This window comes from Pithys albifrons, chromosome 5, assembly GCF_047495875.1.
Source record: "Pithys albifrons albifrons isolate INPA30051 chromosome 5, PitAlb_v1, whole genome shotgun sequence".
Taxonomy (NCBI): domain Eukaryota; kingdom Metazoa; phylum Chordata; class Aves; order Passeriformes; family Thamnophilidae; genus Pithys; species Pithys albifrons.
Genome location: NC_092462.1, coordinates 19844766 through 19862560, shown reverse-complemented (window position 1 = coordinate 19862560; position 17795 = coordinate 19844766). Strand labels below are relative to the sequence as shown.

Sequence of the window (17795 nt, the reverse complement as noted above, 5' to 3'; positions counted from 1 at the left end):
GCAATTATTTTAATTTGCATCATTGGTGTTTCTTGGGCTTCATCTCTCTCTCTTTGTTATTTTTCTTTGTATTACAATTTGTTCTTATTATTTTATTTCAATTAAACTGTACTTAACTCAATCCATGAGTTTTCTTACTTTTATCCTTCCACTTCTCTCCCCCCCATCCTGCTGGGGTAGAAAGTGAATGGGCAGCTGTGTGGTGCTCAGTTGCCAGCTGGGGTTAAGTCACAACAGTCTAAAATTAGAAGCCGTCTTAAAGACGCTACTTTTATTACAACTTTTATCAGCGTCTTATTGTAGTGCCAGTAACAGTGTTAGCAGCCTGATTCTTTCCTTTTTGATTTTAGTTTGCATGTACTAAGCCTCTCCATGTGTTTCTGGGAGGAGAAAACAGAAACAGGATTCAGGCAGAATCTTTCCAAAACACACTAATAGTGGGAACAGTCGCCACTGTATAGTTGCTCTTGGTGGGTGGTTGTACTTGCCATGGCAACATGGTATAAGAAATGTGGGTTTAATAATGGCATCAGGAGTTAGGGGTTTTCTACTGAAGCATCCACAGTGCACTCCATTCCACTCTATTTCTTGATATTTTGCTTTCAAGGTGCAGTTGTCTTAAGACTTTGAGATAATGAAGCTAATTATGACTACTGGCAAGGAACACAGTGCAACCATGTTTTATCATTTTATCAGAAGGGATGAGTCTACTTAAGGGTGACTGAGTATGTGATCCTTTGTCAGATTCAGGCCTGTGGAGTTTGTCCTTTATGTATTATACCATTCAACATATTTTGGAAAAAGGGAGTTTTCAAAACAGTGTATGTCACTTTCATATAAAAAAAAACCCACCAAAAAACCAAAAGTACTCAGATTTATAGAATCATACAACGCGTTGAGTTGGAAGGGACCTGAAAGTTCATTTAGTTCCAAGCCTCTGCTGTGGGCAGGGACACCTTCCACTAGACCAGGTTGCTCAAAGCCCCATCCAACTTGGTCTTGAACATTTACAGGAATAAGACATCCACAACTTCTCTGGGCAACCTGTTCCAGTGCCTCACCACCCTCACAGTAAAGAATTTCTTCCTTCTGTCTAATCTGAATCTATTTTTTTTCAGTTTGAAGCCATTCCCTCTTGCCCAATTAATAAAAGCCCTTGTCCCTCTTCACCTTTCCTGCAGTCTGCTTTTAGGTACTAGAATGTTTCTGCAGGGTCTCCCTAGAGCTTTCTCTTTTCCAAGCTGAACAATCCCAATTTTCCCAGCCTTTCTTCATAGGAGAGATACTCCATCTCTCTAATCATCTTTGTGGCTCTCTTCTGGACTCTCTCCAACAGGACTATGTTCCTCCTATGCTAGAGCCCTAGAACTGGACACAGCAGTCCCAAGTTGGGGAGTCACGAGAGGGGCAGAATCACTTCCCATGGCCTGCTGGTCATGCTGCTTTTGATGCAGCTCAGGATCTCTCCCAAAAAATGAATGAGACAGTGGAAAAATAAAAAGTAAGATTGAAATGTCCTGATGCCGTGAATGACCCTTCCCCCCAAAAACAGGACTTCGAGCCACGTTAGTGTAGGGTAAGATAAAAAGTAAAGGTCCTTTAATAACACAGGGCCTACAGCCCACAGGAATACAGGATGACATGCATGTGTCTCAGTTCTTGTTTCCACGGCTTTTATAATGAGATCCCTCCAATCATTGCTTTACACATTTCTCAGTCCAGCCTCAGTCCCACCCCTGGTCCAAACCCCTGGAATTGGGTCTGGGGTTGTCAAAACCCTCTGTCTTCATCAACTCTTCTTCCTCAGGCACACAAAGGTCTCTTGGAGTTTATCCAATTCTGGCTTTTGGGTCACTCTGACCTGTGTTTATGTTTCGTTTTGTAGGCCTTCTTATATCCTTCAGCTCTTTACCTTGGAAAGGAGTCTAAACAAGATTAATTAACTAATGGAATTTGACCTCCCTGTTCTGGGACAGGGGTAGTGATAGAAAGGCGTTAAACTTAAACTGTTAGAAATATTAACCCTCTAAAAATCTACAACTACTGTGTTCCTAAAATCTACAAAATGTGAAAATCAGAACAAAAACCCCTTTGGCATCAGTACCCAAAACACATCTCCTTTTTTTTATTTAAATATTTCTTGGACAGTATTAATTTTTAAACCTACTTTTGCAAGGTGCCACTTTATTTTACATCTCTGAGGTTTCTTTTTGCTATTTGAAATATTGAAAGTGATAATGAATTTGTGTCTCATAATATTACTTAGTTTCTGAAAGTCTTCATTCACAATCAAGTCTTAACATTCTTTGCAACATACAATGTGTTATTAGGACATACGCTTTAAGATATGTTTTTACAAGAACTAGTTATGTGCAGAATCCAGAGCTTTTTGTAGATTGTAGCTGGTAACAATCAAATGGGGCATCTTAACAGAAGTCTTTCTTGCACTTGCTAACATTTAGTCAAACCTTCCCTGAGGGCAACATTTGCTTTTCAGCAAAACCTGTTTTTGATAATTTTTTTCCTGGAAAAAGCATGGCAATAGAATAGTGGATGTATGAAATGAAATTTCTTATGTATTTTTATCTTATTAGCATGTATAGTTGTGGAACAGACTTTCTCTGTTTCTAGTTTCAGACAATGTGTAGTCCGTTGTTCTGCTCTATAATGAAAGCTCCTGCTCATACAAGAGCTTTTTCCCAATTGGTTACTAACTTTTCCCTTTCACTTAGTTCGAATGAGCATTAAATTATCTGCATCCTTTTTCAGTCAGCACATACTTATTATTTGGGTCTTTAATAAAAATTGCATTGTTTACCTTTCTAGCTTTTTCCTAATTGTTGTTTTTAATGTCAGTTTTAGCAATGTATTCTGCCTGCCTTGTGATATGGACAGCTGATACTCTTTATACAAGGAATTAAAGAAGTGTAATTTATTCATAGAAAGTCTAATTTTTGTATGTGCTTCCCAAAAAAAGACTCAGGAAGGGTGACCTGACTGCCAAGCCATTCTGTGCTCTCATCATCATCATCATCGTGGCCAGGCTTCGCGAACGAAGATTTGAGAAGGGCACTACCAACGCTTGCTGCAAGCGTGCTGGTGGCTAAAAAGGCCGATACGGGATAGGCAGGTCCGGTCACAAAAGGCACAGTGGAACGTCTCCCTAGGTGACATTGGCAAGGAACGGTTCTTTCTGCATTGTCTTTTCTCCTCAAGACTGACTCTCCGTGCATTCTCAAAGGAAGCAGCAGCGTCGTGAATGGTGTGTCTCCATGAATCCCGATTGGAGGCCAGAGTGGACCAGTGGTGGCAGTCAATATGGCCAAGGCTGAGGTGTTGTTTCAGGGAGTCCTGTATCTCTTCTTCGGGGCTCCTCTCTTGCGGCAGCCGGTGGCGAGTTCACCATAGAGCACAATCTTCGGAAGGCGGTGATCCTCCATCCTGGAGACGTGCCCTGCCCAGCGCAGCTGCGTTCTCATCAGCATGGCCTCGATACTGCTGACCCCTGCCTGTTCAAGAACAGACACATGGGTCACGTAATCAGACCAGTGGATGTTTAGGATTGAACAGAGGCAGCGCTGATGGAAGTGTTCGAGAAGCTGCAGGTGGTGGCGGTAGATGACCCAGAATTCAGACCCATATAAAAGAGTAGACAGTACAATGGCTCTGTAGACACTAATCTTTGTACTTTTCTTCAGGTGTTTATTGGACCAGACTCTTTTATGGAGTTTTCCGAAGGCTCTGTATGCCTTTGCTAGCCTGTGCTCTAAAAGGGTGAAAACCCCCTACAAATACATTTTATGATTCAGAGGGGATTTATCGTGGAGGAAAGTATAGGATTAGTTATAATTGCAAAATATATGGTTGTTTTAGAAGAACAGGCCCTTGTTTAGATGACTAAATGTGGTTTTTGCTGAAAATCTGGCTGTGTAACTTTAAGACATGAAGTAGTTCCATCCTTTTTCTTAGTTCAAGCTGCTGTCAGAAAGAGCCCTTGGGAATGAATGAGCAGAAAGAACCCAGTGACATTATGAAAGGTAGAATGGCAACTGCTGATGTATACGTAGGCTAAATGAGTTATTGTTACCCTGGGGCTTTGAAGTTAGCTATTAATCCAGTTTGCTTTGGCATCTTTCGTATTCAATCTTTTTGTGGATTACTATTTTATGTATCAGCATTGGAGCAAAAATCTCCAGAGAGTCTGATAAAAGGTTGTGTTTGAAATTATCTGGTTGAGCATTGGTAGATCTGCTTTTTAATTAAATATAATTTTAAAAATGCAAATAAAAGAATAATCAATGCTTTTGAGTTTAATAAAAAAAATCTTGTCTTCCATGCCTTGTATCATGCAGCAAGTGTTTGGTGGACAAATTGGAATGCATTTTTAAACTTGCATATATGACACAGTGAGTTAGATTTAATAAGCGTCCTTAAATAATGAGTTTTCCTCCCTAAAGTACAGCTAGACATGAACAAAAATGTCAAATGTCTTTCAAATGGAAGAAATGGAGCCAAAAATAAGGCGCTTTTTTACCTCTGCTGTTCCAGTGCTACCAGATGGATAGTTTAATTTCTTACAATCCATCCACTTGGGGTACAGAAAATAGAATGATGTTGGACTGTCAGCCATAAATACAGTTCTCTGAAAAACTCCCAGAGCCATAATGTGTTTTTCCACTGTGTGTTCCTCCTCAGTGGCTGAGAAGACCAAAGAGCAGGTGTCCAATGTTGGGGGAGCTGTGGTGACAGGAGTGACAGCGGTGGCCCAGAAGACAGTGGAAGGAGCAGGGAACATCGCTGCAGCCACTGGCCTGGTGAAGAAGGATCAGTTGGCCAAACAGGTTTGTTTATTTAAAATCTTGTCCAGGTGAAGAAGTGAGCAGTGAGTGTTCTCCATGAACTGAGGGGCAGCTAGAGCATTTTCTGTCTCTCAGTGCTGTAAATGCAGGATGATTCATGTTACATTAAAAAAATGAACAGCAAAGAAAATGGCTGCTGTTTATAGCTTGTAATTTGAGTGAATGCAGAATTCGGGAATTTGAGTAGGATTAGGCACGAAACTTTACTATTCTGAAAGGTCTTAGCAAATTTTTATCATGATTTAAAGTGTGATGTAGTGATGCTTCTGGCCTCTTGTGGAGGCCAGTCACTGTAGGATAGCTGTATAGCTGAATGGAAAGATAAGGTTTTTCCCAATAACTTGAGATTAAAAAGCGACCTGCTAGTGCTGAAAGGTCAAAGAGCAAATCTCAGTTTTTATTGTGTAGTTGAAGAGCAGAAGGGTTTGTGTACCAATCCATTGACTGGTTAGACACATTACATCTCAAGTCAGGACATAGCTGGAGAGTCACAGTTTTCCATTAATACAGTGACACTCTCAAAAATGCCTCCAAATATTCGGAACTCTTCAGATTAAATTTGCTCTAGCTCATCCTGTAAAACATTTTGTAGGTATTTTTGATCTAGCATCAAGGTGAACAGAAGTATTTGCACAATGTGAAGTGTTACTACATTTTTATTGCTGATACACTGTAGTTATGTTCTTCCACTTGCCATAGGTGATAAGTGACCCCACTTGGTGGGAACGATGCTTTCAAAAGGTGTATAGTGTTCAGAGACAAAAATAACCCAGAAGAGACAAATGCCTCCCTTTGTGCTGTTGTTTTCTGTATGAACATGTAAGAGATAGATAAAATAGAGTTAGGAAGGATATTTCATATTTGCACAAAGATATTGGTGTCATGGATTGAGCATGAAGTTCTATTGTGCATCTTATTTCCAGTTAATATCCAGAGGAACTGTTACAATTGAATCCTTTAAAAATTTTGCTTTTATCCTTGTCTGTTACTGAACTGTATTCCTGTCTGTCTGACAAATCCTGTTGGTGCTTTAGTAGTGGGAGCAAAAAGGGTATTACATTGTCGTAGGCATTCATTTCACTGTGGTGGATTGTTCTCGAAAACATCTCAAAAGCAGTTTTATTCTCTTTCAAAACAGTTTTCCTGGGGGTTTCTTTAGTCTTTTTCATTCAGCTCTAAGTAGAACGTTGCTTTTGATGTGGACATGGTCCTTTGTAAAAGCTACATTGAAGGCTTGCAAAATTGAGTATCCCATGAACTGCCAGGGGATACGTGAGTTTGTCAAGGCCACAGTTATCTGTGCCCTTTGGTTCTGCTAAAGCTCTTTTGTAGTTTTGTGCTGAGAATATTAATTTCTGTTTGTAGCTCTTCAAACCCAGTGTAGTAAGGATCATCATTGCTTTAATGCACTATTACCTACTTTAGTACTGGCCATAACTAATGTTTTTTATGTGTGTGTATATATATATATATATATATATATATATAAATCCTTATAAAGTATAAAGCAAATGTCTTCTGATTTTTATTTAAATCTGTTCTGTATATTTTTAAGCTTAAATATAAGTCGGGATGGCTGTAACAGAATAAAATCACATCTGTGAAATGAAAGAACATCCATAATGTACATGCATATTATTCCACAGCCCTATAAATAGCAACATTATTCTGAACTGGTGCTTTGTTCTTCAGATATGTAAAACCATTCATTTGATTCTTGATACCAATATTTTTAGACTGATATTCTCAGTCATCTATGCAGTATTGCCATGTAGCTGATTAGTATCTATGACTCCTAGTGGTCTGCCTTAGGTCTCTGTCACTTGCTAGTTTTTCAAGGGATGAGTAGGCATTTCAAAAAACATTAATATCAAAATTGAATCTTGTGAAGGTATTTTAAAAACTAGTGGGTTTGCATTCCTGTGTGGCTCAAAGGCACATCAGATAGATTGTTGCTTGGATTTTCCAGGTAAAGTGACAATCAGGTAGACCAGGTGTGGACAACCAGAATATTGGTGGGACACTGGTCCCTTGTAGGAAACAGGGTGAGGCTTTCTGTGAAATAACAGAAGGTGTCAACCAGGCATTCAGTGAAAGAAAATATTGATGTAACTTTGTGTTTTATCTACGTAAAGTTGTGACTTCAGGCTGTGATACAGCTAGTCTGCTGGGAATAAATTCATTCCCTGATCTTCAGTGTGGCTAGCCAAATGCTTTTGACAGGTTATTCTTCCTGTGGACATCTACTTGGAGTTGTCCTAAGGCAAATAGCTGTGTATTTCATGTGAGAGATGAACATTTTGCTTGCTAACACAGGGCAAGTAATTTGATTTAACAGGGAATTGCAAATATAGCATACAATTGAAAGCAGATAGAACAGAACCATCACTACAGACTGTTTTTCCACAGAGGGCTGAAATGTGTTAGCCAGTGATCTAGTGTTTTTAGTTGGCTTCTAAGTTTGTGACAAATTATTTCTTCCAGTTCACATGGACACGTGTAATCAAGTCCAAATTCTCCAACTGAATGTAGTAAACAGTGACTTCCTGAGGTTCCTTCCAACCTGAGTTATTCTGCGAAATGCTATAAACTGAACCTCTATGCAACTGAAAGGGTTTGTGTATTTGCCATCTGTTACAGTATCAGGGACTGTGAAATTAATATGGAATCATAGAATATCTCAAGTTGGAAGGGTCTCAAATATCATCAAGTCCAACTCTCTGCTCCTTACAGGGATTAGCTGCTTCCAAACAAGTTTCTGGAAGCCACCTGAATTAATGGTCATTGCAGGGATCTACTATAATTGATCTGCTTGCCTGTGTGAAAGCCTTCAGTCTTGTGTGGTGATTGGCATTATTCTTGTGCCACATGGAAGTCTGGTTTTGACTTTCAACCAAGTGAAAACACTTATAATGTTTCTTTACTCATGAATACAACAATACTTACAAAAAAGAATTACCGGACAAGTTCCTGGTAAAATGATTTCTTGAGAAGTTTGTCCAAGCTTACCTAGTGCAGCCTTTAATACTGGAGTGCTTTGGAGCATGAAACACAGGCTTAACCATCCAACTGAGGCCAGGCTGGAGGGCTGCTGTCACACCACACTGTCACCTGCCTGCCCTGCAGCTGGTGTCAGCAGGCAGTGCAGAGTGACAGCTGAGACTAGTGAAAGGCAGGGATGACTTGATAGTGCCAATCTGAGGGCTGCCCAGGGGATTTCTGCTTTGGCAGAGACTCACTGCTTAACACAGCAAGGGTAGTAGGCTTGAATTAATTATAAAAGGGCTAACATGCCACAAGGAGTATTTTAATAAACGGCAAAACACTTATTCTGTGCCTGTGTATGTTTTATTTCTGTGTACAGAGTGAGTATGCTTTTAAATAAATGGAGTTTAAAAACAAAGAAAAGTCATTGATGATGGCATTTAACATAGAGATGAATATGGTTTTCTTTCCCTGAGTTAAGAAAGGATTTTACAATTTGAATATTCTGTTTTCAGCTCAGCATGAATGTATGGATCCAAATATCATGGAGGGGTACTATATTGTATAATACTGCCTGAGAACAAAACACGGATTATAAATTTTGTTGTTTTGAGATGGGTAATTAACAAATGAAATTTCTTGACCTCACTTCGTGTCATTTGATTCTGTTGCATCTCAAGAATACAAGTTGGTAAGTTCTATGATTTCTGCAGTGAATAATTTTACTCATACTATTCTAGCACCAACATCCTCAGTGAAGCTGAAACCTCACAGTTCTCTGCATACCATGTCATGATATAGTCACCTGAATTTGATGTGCTGTAGATTTTACTGAAACAAATAGAATAGCAGGCCTTGTTGTTATCATATTTGGGATCTATATGATCTGTATGATGATGGTGTTTGGTATCTATATGTGCTAAACCCTTTTTCTTTCTAGTGCTTCTTAATTTAACACTTTTGCAGTAATTAGCACTGTAAACACAAACATAAAACTACATTAGCAGACAGCATGTAGGTAGGTAATATACTTACATAGCAGGTAATATAACTCATTGGTTTAATTACAAACTTTCAGAGAAAAAGGCTGATTGCCAATTTAGGGATTTTCTTCTAAAGGAAATATATTTTAACTAATTGCATTTTATATGAAAATTAATATAGAAGAATGAAAGCAATGGCAAGTTGGCTGTATCTCCCCCTTCCCACCCCTTGCATTTCCTGGCACTTCTTGGAATTTGAACACTGTCATAGCATAAATATTCAGTGCAGTGGATCCCAGGCAAAGAGTATTTCTTGTCTTAGTTATTTTCTTGTCCAGAATAGCTAGTCTTATAAACCACCAACATTTTCCATGGACCATTATACATTGTTTAGAGCCAGGGTGAATCCGCTTTGGGGAATCACTGTAATCAAATATACAAATATGTAGGAGCCTTTTTCATGCTGTTTACAGGGAAGCTCCATGGGACATTGTGCATTGCTGAGAATAAAGACATGATGAAAGACTTTTTAATTTTGATGAGATGAGAGCAACTCAGTTTTGATTAAGACATCAAGCATTAGAGTGTACTCCAGCCAGCTATTATTTGTTCATTTGGGAAATCTTACTAGTGTAGAAGGAATGCAAACCCTGTAAGTACATCTGAAAATTTGCTTTTCAGTGGCAGAATGAAGGTTTCCTTCTACTTTATTAAACAATGATTTTTTTAAAAATGCCAATGATACCTCTTCTTTCAAAGATTCACAGTTTGTCTCGTTGCAAACTAAGATGCCTGTTGTTCCTAAAGAAGTTTTGATTACCACCTGTAGTTTAAGAAACACAAAAAGTTGAATATGAAATCTTGAGAATTTGTACTTTACGTTTTGAATTTTAAAAAAGCAGAGATCAGTTTATAGACTTCTACAGGAGTCTTATGCAGAAATAACCACAAACTTAGGATTGGCATTTGACTCATACTGAAGTTATCTTGGGTATCAGTGCCAAAAGTTTGAATGCCAACACTGGAGCCCCAACACTGTTTTAGTGTTCTTGCTACTGCATACCATATAAATGCTTAGCTTGGTAGCTGAAAAAGCTCCAATTGACATTTTCTCACTTTGTTTCTTTCTTTTGAGATCTATTTAGTGTATTTTATTTCTTGCTTTGTCATAATACTGACATGCCACATGGAAAATTTTCAAAACTTTTATATCTCATTTTTAATGTACTTCTTTTTTAAGTAAGATTCCAGAAATAGGTCTATTGAGAGCAAAATTTGGGTTTAGGTGGAACCACGTATTTTGATAGAATATGAGAATCTCCTGGTTTTCTGACCATCTTTATATTCAGTATACGCTACAAGATGCCTGACTATTGAAGGATCACAGCTCTCCATCTTCTTTCCAGTCTGTAGATGAATCAATTAATCTCAAAAAGCTAATCTCAAAAACACAAAGGAAAAGTTATGGAGGAAAGATAGGTAATTTCCTTACTCAGAGGGAGAATTAAGGAGTTTTCCCACCTTTGCCTTATATTCGTTGCAATTAGCCAGCTATGTCTCAAAACGTTAATAGACTCCAACTAAATTTAGGGCAGTAAGTGAAAGTTATATGAGACTTAAAAGTTGTTCTCTGGTTGGAATAAGCAGGTTTATTCATCTCCCACAGCACTTAGTATGAGCAAAATCTCAAGCCATGAATTAAGCAAAGAAACTTCAATAAGACTTTAATGTGCCAAATGCAGAAATAGCCTTCCCACAATTAAATTCTGGAGCTGATGCTTTTCTGTAGACACTGTAGAGCAAGCAGGTTGCAGGGGCTCTCAGTGATTCAGTCCTGAGCAATTTTGATGTAAGATGTTCTTACCTGTCACTTCCTTCTCATCAGGTGCGTGCAAGTTCTGATAGCACTTCTGGACATAAGTAGATTAATTTTATTTCACTTTGAACACCATTTGAAATAATTAAAGTTAGGATGGGCAGGATAGAAATGAATATGCCCAGAAAATAACAATAATTGGAGGGAAAACAAATGGCAGATGATCAGTGATTCCAGATAGGAGTGCTAGAGTTTCTGTGTTTGTTGAAGAGACTGTTGAAGTGCTGGTAGGATTTTGGTAGGCCAGCTTGTGCTTTGCCTCCCTCGTTGGCAGAGAAAATACCTTTCCTGCAATGGGACATGTTTCCAGTATTTTTGTTCAGGAGGCAAAATGGCAGTATTTGAAAGAAGACCATATCTCTCTGTCAGAGCATCTCCAAGCATTCATATCTGTGACTTAAGCAGAACGTGAGGGAAAAAAACTTGTGTACTGTTCTCAAAATATCCTGGAGGTTATTGCTCTGCATTAATTCAGGAACAAATATCAGTTTAATGTAAAGGTCTTGCAAGTTTTCTGGTTTCCTAATGGCTTTCATGCTGTGAGATAACATTTTAATGCAGACTGATGTTCAGGGTCTACCTGCTGCCTTCAGTACTTTCGACTATAATGTATTCCTAATGACCTGTGGAGAAATTGAGTTAAGAAGCTTTGGGGTGGCATCATATTGTTCTTTGTTTTCTAGCAATTGCTGAACCACAGATTTATCTTCAACCCCAGAGAAATGAGGTACCCCCATCTTAAACTGAGTATGACAATCTCCCCTGGTGTCCAAGAACAAGAATTGTTTGCCAGCTGACAGCAGAAGGGTGAACACATTCTCCACTGGGAATTATTCATGTCACGATAATGAGATAATATTTGTGATGACTACAAAGAGCAGAACACAATTTTTCTATTTTTTTTCTTTAACTTGTGAGGGAGAAGCAAAAGACACTCCCCATCCCTTTACGAGTCTGATGTTTCATCCCTCTTCTTTACTATGGTCTCTCTACCACCTCCTAAATCCTCCATCTCCAGTTTCCATTCTAACCAACTTAATGTGCTCCCATGACACATTCCAGTCTGCTCTGAGAATGGATGTATGTCCATTGCATTGTGGGATTATCTCAGGCTGTGGGACCAGTTCTTCTTTCATAGTGCTCCAGTCTTTCCAGTGCATCCATCTGTGGGATTTCATGCACTTCTCACAGAAAGGATTTCTTTTTCCCTGCTCTAAATAGTTACCAATCTATGTTAAATATTCAGGAAGGTGTTACTTGCTGAGAGGAATACTTGTAAGTTTGTTTGGGGATGATTCATATTCATGCCAACTATTCCTGTTCTTGCCCACTGTTGCATAAAAGATTTGGCTGTTTCAGATGGGAAATAGTTTTATGTAACCCATGGTAGTTGGGCAAACTTAATAGTGGCATTTTTGTGCAATTTGAGGTAAAGGCTTTATAAACTTGCAAACATTACCAGGTTAGAATAACTTACCTCCTTAGCATCTTCTGCCATGTTTCAGTGCTCCCTTTTTCTGTTGCCAGGATGGAGTGTGTAAGCCTTGGATGGTGAGGAGCTTAAATATGATTCATTCGGTGCCTATCTGGAAGTCATTATCTTCAGAGTATTTGTGATGGTAGCTGGTGTGACTTGCTGATGATGTAAAAGCCAAACACTGCAGCTGGCAGATTTTTTTAGCTAGCAGTGAAAGTTTATGGTGTTGAAATGACATTTTGGCAAAGCACTGCAGGGTGTGTTTGTCTGCCAGTCTATTCAGCAAAACACTGCAGTGGTGTGCCTAATAGGCATGAATAGCAAACTGACGGCCTGGATTGAAGTGTTGATGAGGGTTGTATAAACTTCAAGGACTGAAGTGTGGAGTGAATGCCTCTCTGTGGAGAAATAGATTAATCAGTGTTTTTAGAATGTCAGTCCAATGTCAGCTCCTCAAAAAAACCCTGTAAGAAGGAGAGGAAGAATGAAAGAAATAAGGCAGGATGCTTTTATTAGGACTACCTAATTACTGTCAGTGTTGTCATTACTCTTAGTAGAAAGGAGGTTTATATCTGAATACTTGTGGTGATCAGCCAATACCTGTGGCATATGATATACAGCATTTTGGTGGCTATTTTGAGCACTGATAAAACTTCCTAAAGAATCTATCGAGTGATAGATAAAAGCTTGTACATAGCCTGTGGATGTCTGGAACTTTTTCAAAGCTGCTAGCACGTAACAAAAGAGAAGAGATGACCCATCTTTTCTACAGTAAACTGTTACTAAACCTTGGGGCTCTCACCTGCTTTGTACTGTGTTAAATTGATTCCTTAGGGGAAGTTAATTGGCCTGTATAATTTTTCAGTTTTTAACTTACTTGTCTTGTAGTGTTTCATGATGTATCTGGACACTGGAAGAAAGCTACGTTGAATGTCTCAGAAATATATACAAAAATCTAGATTGCAAACATCTTTTTTGCCAGTCTAATGCAAAATATTCCCTGTGAGGAAACTGGAGGTATAAGCTGCTAAAATTGTCCTCAAAAAAACCCATGCTTTTTGCAAGAATGAAGCAGGCAGAGAGTCTGATTCTGAAATATATTGGACATACTGATTGCCCTCCATCCTTTTGGTGTTAGCTTTCAGAGCTGTTTCCTTGTGCTTTGTTAGCACATGCCCAGGAGGTTTGCCAGGCTTGGGTCAGAAAAGTCAAAATGAAACTGAAGATGAGGAGATTCAGCCAGTAAAGAACTTCTGCTGTGCTTAGTAGGTTTGCCATGAACAGAAAGAGAAGCTGTCTGTACCTATCTCTCCTTCAGGAGCACATAAAACAGAATTTGTGCTTTGAAGCTGCCTATTCCTTCTGTCCAACCTCCTACTTGGTCCTATGTCAGCCATGCAAATTTCCTCTTCGGGGCGGTGGGACAAGGCCAAGGCTCTAGGCTTTTTTTGACTGACCTTTGCTATACCTTTTCATTGCATAATGTAATTCTTTCTTCTTGTGCTACTATGTGTAAGGAAGATACGTGGATTTTATTTTTTTTACTTACTAATTCCCTGTGATGGTTTTAGGGCTCAGAGGGTCTGAATGGACATGCATTGCCCTGGAGCTGTTGAAAAATTCAATTAGGGTGTCAGGGTCAGTGTCACTCATGAGAAGTGTCTTATCCACAGAGATAGGATTTCTAACAGGGAGTGTCTGAGCTGAAGAAGGCAAGAAGCGGTGGTTGAAACAATCACATCTAAAAAAGCCAATTTTTACAGCTAGTAATGCTGAATATGCTTGGGGAAGGAAATTGCAAGGGCGACTGAGCAGGGTTAGAAAGCATTTTTAAGACTTGCAGCTTCTGTTGATTTTATGTGAGCCTTTAGGAAGGAGGCTGGAAGCTGTAAAACCTGTTAGTGGCTCTAGCATTGAGAACTGACTATGAGCCTCTGATTGCTTCTAATGTGAAGTGTTTGTAATTAATTAAGCTAATCATTTATAAGGTAATACTTTCAAGGTGTAGAAATGTGTGGTTTAACTCTAAGGATGTTATGCATCGCTGTCCAGTTTGGTAGAATTTATATCCCTAATGCAGTTTAGAGATGATAATGTGTGCATGAAGCACTATGCTTTGCCTAATGAATATACTTATGTCAATTAAAAATAATAACATTACACTGATGGCATCAAACACTTCAGTTCATTAGTTAACACCCAGCATATTTTAGGTATGGAGGACCTGCACTCAAAGATGCTTGTTTAACCCCTGTCTGACTTAGCTAATATTTCATGCAGTTGATCTAAACAAATGATTCTTTTCAGATTCCTAGTAGTGTCAGTTTTAATGGTTGGGTCATTTTTAATTTTGTGCTTGCGATCTTACAAATCCCTCAAGATATAACTGTCTGAGTTCAGATAGACATACTGTATGTAAATTTTTTGTAGAGAAAGATCAGTGATCAAACAGAGCTGGAGGCTGAGATTATTTCTCTCTCTGGAGAAAATTATTCTAATAGGTCAAAAGTGAACTCACTGGCAAGGGAATGTAAATGTGAATGTGTTTTGCATGGATTCTTAAATAGAAGAAAGATTTCCCCTTTCGTCATCTGTACCATGATCTTAGAAATTTTTCTGAAGTGAATTTGTTGTGTTTGGTGGTGCTGGACCAATGTCTTTAGCAGCTAAATGCTCTTCCTTGTCCACAGTATGGAGACAGGCTATGTACTGCCCTGTTACGAGCATGTATTTGTATAGCAGAAACTTGAAAGGCGAAGACAGGGGGCATTAGTCCTGGCTGTTGTGACAGAGTGCAGCACAGGGTTGTCAGACCAACAGGTGGAAGATAGAAACTTTTATTAGGAGCCTTATGTCAGTTGTTTCCTTTTGTTAGCCTGGAATTTGTAGAACAGCTTCTTATAATGAGGATATATTTTGTCAAGCATCATTATTTCCAATAGATTCCAGGTGTTTTGTTTTTTTTTTTAAGAATAAGTAACAGCTATTCTAATATCTTTGAAGCAGGGCATGTGTTCACATACAGCTGACCTGATGTCTAAGCCAGAGTAGTGAACTTGCTTTTCACAGTCATCAGCATAATGTTTCCTTCGTAGTCTATTTTTGGAAAGGGTGGTGTGCTCATCCTTCACAGGAAAGGTAGCAGATTTAGCAGTGCTTCTTTCCACCTCCTACACACCATCTATGAGATGGAGGTTTTAAGTCTTAGCTGTCTCTGCAGTTTTTTCCCTCAGCTACATTTCGGATGTATGCCTTATAGTGTGTCTGGTTGGACTGCTGTAAATGCCAGCTGTTGTCCAAACTGAGAAATAGGAAAGTCTGGGAGAAGTAATGAAATCAATTTAAAAAGCAAAGCTTAGGTGTTGCCTTTGGAATCTATTTGGAGAAATATAAACACCTTGATGACAGTAAAGATGAGATGAGAGTAGCAGATTTGTTCGTTTGTCTTTTCCCAGCTTCTGTCTTCCTGAGCTGAGTTTAAGGCCTCTAGATTACATGTGATGCATAATGGTAAGGGAAGCAGCTAAACAGAAGCCTTTGCTGGCCTCCTGAAGGAGAATCAGGCTTGGCAATTTGTTTTACTATGCAGGCGATATGAAGAAAACATGGAAAACTATCGGTTGTACTTGAAATAAAATGAATTATTGTAGCTGATAAACGTGTTGTCTCCAATTCAGCGTGTTCTACAGACACTTAAGGACATTCAGTTACTTCAAGTTTTGTCTGTACACCTTGAATTTAAAATTGGCCTAAGAAAACAGCAACTGTTTTGACCAGGAGAAATGGTTCCAAACCCAGCCTTTCTCTGCATCCTCTAGTTAGCAAAAGTCTCTTTTTGGAGACAAAGCCAATGGAGGGGATGAGTTGGGTTCAGGAAGAATGGAAAGACTAGGTAGAGGATATCTGATGATCAGGAGTCAGAGGGAGGAGAAAAGAGAGGCCATGTATGAGAGAAGGTGGTTCTTGTATTCTTCTAATATTCAAGCATCATGAAACAGCCTCTTAATCCTGTTTCCTTGGGATGTGGGATGCTGGCACAGAATTTCCCCTCCAGAAATCTGTTTCTGCTGCTGGGAACAGGGAAGAAGGGCTCAGCCTGTGATAGGGAATGTGCAATGGATTCTATCTTTCTCTTACACTCAGCTGCTTATTATTTTGCCAGCAAAATAGTGGCTGGAAGTCTAGGTGCCCTGGAATTTGAATATTTCAGCCTTTTTGGTGAACATCGGTAATGAACATGAATCCTATGGGAGGAAGACATTACATTTCAGATTCTTTTTTATAACCTGCATCAGTCCTAATGTTGATCTCTTTGATAATTACCAGGAAACTTCCTTGGAGTGGAACTTGATAAGTGTTGACTGCTTTTGAATATCGCATCCCAGCATTTACAACTGGAGATTTTGCATGTTCTGACTTAGTTTAGAAACGCAGGGCTTGTGAGTGATTGTTTTTCAGGAACACAGATCCAGCTGAGATTTCAAATTATCTGAAAGTACTTGTACAGTCCATCATGTCATGTCCTCCTTTTCTCTTTCCTGTTCCACCCTACAATGCCTGAGGCATATTTTGAGCTCTGTGCGAACCATCACATCAGCCCAAGTGTTCCTAGACTCCATATTTTGGTATCTCACTAGCTCACCTAGTTAATACCCCTTAACCCAAGAACAAGAAGTTATCGTAACTGATCAGATTCTGAGGATCTTGTATTTGAAAGGGAGTTTATGCATGAAAGAAAGAGAAAAGGAATTTTCAAAGATTATTGAGTATGAGAAAAATACACAGCCATGTGCTTTGTAAGTGTTTATAAATTATCCAAGTTTTTAAATCTAAAATGTCCAATGAGTTATAGTCTGTTCTTACTGGGCATTAGTTCCGTCTCTCTCACTCTGTGTCCTGTGCAGGCGACCTGTGCCTTTGTTTTGTGTGACATGCACAGTGTTCAACCAGCTATTTCACCAGTCTAGTACAAGAGCATATTGTGTCTTCACAGAATCATCGCAGAATAGCTTGGGTTGGGAGAGACCTTAAAAATCATTAATTCCAACTCCCTTGCCATTATTTGACCTCCCTGCCATTATCTTCCCTATGCTTTTGTCATGATCTCTGTAGCTGTCCTGAGGAAGTAGAGATGACTACCTTGTATTGGTAGACACTGATCTCCCCTTTACCTGGATAGCAAGGGGACTGACTGTCCAGCATGGAGCATGATGCTGACACTCAAAGGAAATGCCAGTAATTTCAGCAAAGTGTAAAGAATTTACAAAATGTGTTTGTTATGTGCATACCAGAGTTGTAATCACTTTCTGCCCCCACCTCCCAGGTAGACTGGTAGGAGATCAGAACTAGATTGCTGCTTTCCTGCTTTTCTTACAAATCATCAATGTAGAATTCAAGCCAGCCTTTTTATTACCTTAATGCTCAGCTTCATTTATGTAATTCTGTTGAAGGCTACCTGGCTTGCCCATGTGTAAACAAGTAAAAGATTTTTATCCACAGGGGCTATGCAGGAGAAATTGAAGGCTTAGTTTGGCTAGAAACAGGTTTATTAAAATACGGTGAGAGAAGAAAGAGCTCAGGGTGACTTTTGGGTTTTTCTTTACATTTAGCTGAGA

The 17795-nt window shown here is 39.1% G+C and overlaps 1 protein-coding gene across 2 annotated transcripts in view; it reads left to right on the top strand.

Moving 5' to 3' along the window:
• Nucleotides 1–17795, top strand: part of SNCA (synuclein alpha) — a 62731-nt gene that overhangs the window by 12000 nt on the left and 32936 nt on the right. For both annotated transcript variants that reach the window (XM_071555853.1, XM_071555854.1), the window contains exon 4: nt 4696–4841. In XM_071555853.1, coding sequence (XP_071411954.1) covers nt 4696–4841 — 146 coding nt within the window. The remainder of the gene's footprint in view (nt 1–4695; nt 4842–17795) is intronic.